Source organism: Strix uralensis, chromosome 1 (assembly GCF_047716275.1).
Source record: "Strix uralensis isolate ZFMK-TIS-50842 chromosome 1, bStrUra1, whole genome shotgun sequence".
NCBI classification, from domain to species: domain Eukaryota; kingdom Metazoa; phylum Chordata; class Aves; order Strigiformes; family Strigidae; genus Strix; species Strix uralensis.
In genome coordinates this window covers 54160142-54165997 of record NC_133972.1, presented here as the reverse complement: position 1 = coordinate 54165997, position 5856 = coordinate 54160142, and the positions used below count along the sequence as shown (strand labels likewise).

General features: G+C 46.7%; 1 protein-coding gene across 1 annotated transcript; it reads right to left on the bottom strand.

The window, feature by feature from the left end:
• Positions 1-1082: 1082 nt before the first annotated feature.
• BAMBI (BMP and activin membrane bound inhibitor) lies at positions 1083-5591 on the bottom strand. Its single transcript, XM_074866865.1, has 3 exons — positions 5501-5591; positions 2325-2615; positions 1083-1883 (listed from the first exon to the last, which is right to left on the bottom strand). The coding sequence occupies exons 1-3, from the start codon at positions 5574-5576 to the stop codon at positions 1465-1467; spliced, it is 786 nt and encodes a 261-aa protein (XP_074722966.1). The 5' UTR covers positions 5577-5591; the 3' UTR covers positions 1083-1464.
• Between the last annotated feature and the right edge of the window lie 265 nt (positions 5592-5856).

Sequence of the window (5856 nt, the reverse complement as noted above, 5' to 3'; positions counted from 1 at the left end):
GTTGTTGCAACCCCCCCTTTGTGCCATCCTCTTTTGACTGGTGGCAACAGCAGCAGCTCAACTTTACGGTCAGAAGAGGAGGCAGAAGCATTTCTAAAGCTATTTAAAATATAGATGAATATATAGGTGACTCTTGCCAACTTTTATCTCCTGCAGCAGCATTCTGGACCCTTGTTTCCCCATGGTGTGGCATCTGCCTTTTAAGCAAGTCTACTTTAATTACTGCAACACAGCCTAATAAAGCAAGAAAAATAAATACAGTAAGCTCCTTGGATAATCCAGAGGTTTTGTTTGTTTTTAGCAACTAGGCATTGAATAAATAAAATGATCAAGTGAAGCCAACTAGCTGAAGGAGTAAGAAACAACCAAGTGCACAAATACTGGCAGGGAAGAAAAGCCACCTATGCAAGAATAGCATAAAGGAGGAGCCAGAGATTAAAGGGAGTACACTGTTGATTCTTCAGTCCCACACAAAAGTAGCAGCATGTGATACTGAGTTACGCTATAAAAGAGCAAGGCAGATGTTTTCCACTGTGCCCAGAGGGCTTATCAGCAGGAAAAAGAAAAAAAAAAAAACATATATACACACAGCAGAACAGGCAGTGTGGTTTTGGGGTTTCCCTCCCCTTCCCCCCCACCCCAAAAAAATCTTGAGTGTAAAAGGTACTAAAGGAAAAAAGATCACAGAAAAGAAGAACTGAGAGACAAGGGAGGAAAAACCAGCTATAAGGAATTAGGAGCCACTTTCTGACATGGTTTGCACAGAGAGAGGAAGCACTTCTTCATTAACAGAGAGGAAGAAATAGTTATCGCACAAAGCTGCAGAAGAATTCACTGAGGTTATGAGCAAAATGCAACAGCCAAGAATTGAGGATGTGGGTTCACTGCTACTTGAAGTATTAAACAGTAAAGCTGCCACCTTCATTCTGGAATAACCACCTAATTTCCCTCACAGAGTAGGAAAACAGACTCCATTTTCAGAATCTAATTGTTACGCACAGCATTACCATGCATACTACGTTGATTTGTTTCCTGCCACCACCCCCAAAAAAATGTTTTCCAAAACAAAAGTCACAAGCAAGTTTCAGACAAAATATATATATTTAAAAAAATCTTTACAATAAGTCAGGAAACATAGGAGCTTGCATACAGTTTATTATAATAACTCAGTTCTCAGCTCCCTACAGTTCAGATAACCCTGGTGACAGTGTTTACAACTTCTAACTTTTGCTTTCATAACTTTAAAGCAAACAATACATTTGAGTGTATTTTACTCTGTGCAAATAAGACAACTTTTGGAATCCTTCAGAAGAAATATCCAAGATTCTGTTTGCAGAGGTCTTTTGTTTCTCAAAGATGATTTATGAGAGTTTTTGTTTTAAGATAAAGTGCTCCTGTCCAGCAGAACCCAAAGGCCTTCAAGAGTTCAGAGAGTAAGTTTAGCTCAGATGAAAAAATAATTGGTCATACAAATTCCAGCTTCCCATGTCCGCTGTACATTCCCCAGTGGACTAGCGAAAGAATTTTATCATTGCTGAGGTCTGAATGTCTCATTTTATCACAGGTCATGCAGCAGTTCTCGTGACCAGTCACAGGCACCATGCATTCCAAGTCCAATTTTGCCACCTGCCCTTTTTTCGTATGATGTCCATGAAAACTATAGTGCAAACGGGAGAGCATTTGCTGTCGTTGATCCTGCAGTCTCTTATTTTCACTCCTGAGCATCCGCAAGGCCAGCATGATGAGCAGCACCAAGATCAGCCCACCAGCTATAGGAACAGCAATTACAGCTGCCCTGAACCATAACTCTTTCGAAGAGGTCAATTCCTGCACCTTGGTGATGAGGTTCCTGCTGCTGTCATGTTGATATCTGCTCCCTTGTCCTGCAAAGAGGAAAGATGTGAAGCTTATTTCAAGTACCAACAACTAGTTTATATATAAGCACCTCCCTTAAACACCACACTGACAAGTTAAAGGAGACACAGCTACACACTGCAGTATCTACAGAAAATGCTCTAAAGAAAAAGATGAGTCCCTAAGGCTGTTTATAACAGGGAATTTCTGACCCCGATAGCTGATTTAACTAGGAACGCCACTGCCATTGCTTCTCAGACACAACATTAAGCTGGCAAGAAAGACCTCTAATACTAAAGCGGACAAAAAAAGCTACTCAGCTGAGATGCTCCCCTGCATCCATCAGCCGCTTCTCCCTCTGGTGTCTCTACTTACATTAACAACTAAAATCAATAGCAGTCGTACAAGGTTTTGACTGTCACCAGCCTGATGGCCAGAAGAGATATTTCACTGAAGCTTCCTTGCCCTACCTGAAGTATCGCCCCTGGAAGGAGACAAAACATCATGTAGTCCTCTGTAATTGCACATATCTTCATGACAGCATTCCATTGTGGACACGGTGGCGGTGCCAGAGTGGTTTTGTGCTTGTTTGGCTTGGCAGATATCAGCTGTGCTTGCAATAGAGTCCAAGCAGCCATGAGTAAGTGGGGAATGTGTATTCTGAGGATCAAGCAGTCTGGAGAAGCAGGCGCTAAGCTCAGATTTGCACATGTAGCCAGTTGCAACACAGTGCGCAGCATCACAGTAGCATCTGATTTCACCTGAAAAATAAAAATTGTGCAAGAAAAAGTAAGAATTTGGTCCTTTAAGGGCACCTCACTAGGTACTCTTATTAGCCACAAACATGGGACAACGAAACTCAGTGCCAGTTTTGGGGTGGTACTCTAGACTGTAAATCCGTGAGAGCAGGGTTGTTTCCTTCCCACTGTACAGTGCCTACCTCGTTGTAACCTTAATCCCTGCAAATGCCTCGGGGCACTTGTTTTAATTACTAGTACTATAGCCCTTTGAATTAAATCAGGAACATTTCACTAAAACAGGGATTGGGGGAGGGCAGGGAGTGGGGGGGTGAGGAAGGTCACAGTGCCTTTTTTTTCCAAAGGTAAATAACAAGACCATTTTATAGGTACTTCCACTCGCTGTCAGCAGTTGCATTAAAACCGCACTTAAAATGAAATCCCAGTTTTAAAAGCAACACACACCTTCAGTCCTATAAGGAAGTCACATCTACATTTTAAACCATTACTACAGGAACAGCATTCTATTTTTATAAATGTAACACTTTTAACTGCGCGTAAGCACACAACAGAAACACTAGGTTTAAAAATTTGTGTGACAAATGAAAAAAAAAAATATCAGAACTGCTGAATTGTTTATTACCTCTCAATACTGTGCCAAAATTTAAAAGGTTTAACTAACACCTTATAAAGCTATTAGCTAGAACCATTACCATCCAAGTCTCCCAGTCAGGAAGGTTTTTACTGCGTGAAACCGGGCAACTATTTGTAATTTCTCCAGAAAGGGAGAAATTCTTCAAGTAGCTGTTCATGCAAGAAGGTTTTTTTATCAGTATTATAAAATAGAAACAGTGCTGTTTATAATTGATCTGTTCGCCAGAGTCAATATCTCTCAACTCAAATGTAAAGTTATTAAGTGGGGTGAAACTGTGAGGCTAAAAGCTCCCCCTTGCCCCTCCCCAGTTTTGCATGCAATCCAACATGTGGTCAAAAAGGGGAAGCACTTAGACTGAAAATCCTCTACCAGCTCTATGAAAAATCTCTCAGGAAACCTCAAAAATTTCTGAAGGAAGTGATAAAACATTTCCCTTCATAAAACTCTTCATTTTGCGCGCTCCAAACTGCTCTGGTACGAATTACACATGTCCTGTGCTGTAGGGAAAACTTACTCCTTCTAGGCAAGTTGCAACTCAAACATAATTCAGTGTACCATCGATCCAAGGTTTAGGAGGAAGCCAGATTTTGGAGCTATCCTTAGAAGAGCGGACTTAAAACTACTTCTAATGTGCCTGCTGTACTTGCCGTCACAGTGGCACCAAGGCTTTCAAAGTCAACTGAATTGTCAGAAGTCTTCCTTCCACAGTCTGCGCTTCAAAAACCGATCTACAGGGCTCCCGGCTGTCACCCCTTCTTGGGTTGCCTCCTACCACCCCATACCTAAAAAATGCCCTGAAAGATGTTAAAGATGATCCCAACCAAGGCAGCTTCCCCTCTTCAGCCTACCTTAATACTTTCCTCAAAATGCTACTGCGGGCTCCAGGCCTTGAAGTTCCCGCTGCTCTTTAATAACTCTGCTTAATAGAAGCCAAATGATGGAGTGTCTCACTGTCTCCAGTACAATTCCCTCGGGCTTTTAGGCCAAGTAACCTAATTTTTCGTGAATTCACACACACTGTCATCCAGCGTGCTACAGAAAAAAGAGACTCAATCATTTCCTAAGCATTCGATGTGAGGTCTTCCCCCCACCCTCTCTGAAAAAATAATTTTCATAATTTTCTCACTGTCTGAGAGGTAAAAATAAGACGCAAACAAGGAACAGCATCAGAGCTGACAGACCTTTCATGAGTCTCAGCACAGCACGAGAAGAAAGTGAAACAACACACACACTTCCATTTTAACTGTTTATACAATCACGCTTAAAATACGACATTTTATTGACCTAAGACAATCTTATAAACAAAATCTGACAGGCTAGTCGTCAGGTTAATTCAACTGCTTTTTAATTGAAGCCACGTTTTCGGTGAAACAGAATGGACTTTGTATTACTGTATTAAAACTGTATTTCTGTCAATTCATAAAGTTTCTTCCTGTGCTATGCAAAAGGCCAGAAAGGGTATTTAGTATTTTGAAACAGTGAACAATGCCCTTCTGTTCCCTCCTCTTTCTTGTTACTATATGTAGCTATTAAAGAAAAATGTCTGCTTTTAGTCAAGATGGCTACAGGAGAGACTGCAGGCTTCTCTTAAAGCTTTTGAAGTCAACAGCAGCCAGAAGTCTGTGATCCCCTAATTATATCATTATCAGGCACATAGTTTCAGTATCTGCGACTTCACATCACTCAGTCACTCCCTGCTCTGCCCGCTTTGATGGGGCCAGCAGGCTCCCCCCTGCACGCTGCAAGGGCTGTTATTTAGGGTTAATTACAGCCTTCCTTCCAAAATAAATAAATACCGTCGCACATCACCACAGCGCTAACTTCTCCTTTAACCTCCGCCCCGGAGCACGAGACTACAGTCGGCCCGCGGGTCGCCCCTGCCCGGGGCGGGCACTCCCCGGGCGGCAGCCAGGCCCCCACCCGGCCGCAGGCGGGTCACCGGGCAGGGCGCGGTCGGGTCCCCGCGCCCGGACGGGCTGGCACCGGCTGCCAGGTGGGCGGGGGGGGGGAACAGGACGGGCGCGCGCTGCCTCGGCGGCTCCCCGCCGCCGCCCGCCAACAAAGGGCCGGCGAGGGGCTCCCGAGACAGCGCGGGCCCCGCCGCGACGCGCTCCCGCCGGCCTCGCCTGAGGGGCGGCCGCGGCACCGACACCGCTGCTGCCCGGACGGCGGCCCCATCCCCTTCGGGCGCCACGTCCCGCTCGCTCAGGCGCGGCTCCCCGCAGGCGCCCGGGGTCCGCTGCCGCGGCCTCACCTCTGGTGAGCAGGACGGCCATGGCGCACAGCTCCAGTTGCAGCCAGACGAAGATGTAGCTGGAATGGCGATCCATTTACCCGCCCGCCCGACCCGCGGCGCCGCGCCGCCCGACACAGCCCGCAGCGCAGGCACGGCCGAGCTGCCGCCGCCGCCCGCCCGCCCGCCCCCGCCGGAGCACCGAGGAGCCGCTCGCCCGCGGGCAGAGCCGTTGTGCGGCCACCGCTGCGGCGGGCAGGGGGGACGGGACGGCCGCGGCTCTCTGCCTTCCCCTCCCTCCTCCGCGGCGGCTCCGTCCTCGGGAGCGGCGGACGCGGCAGCCCGACACGCGCTGCCTCACTGACACCGCAGCGGCG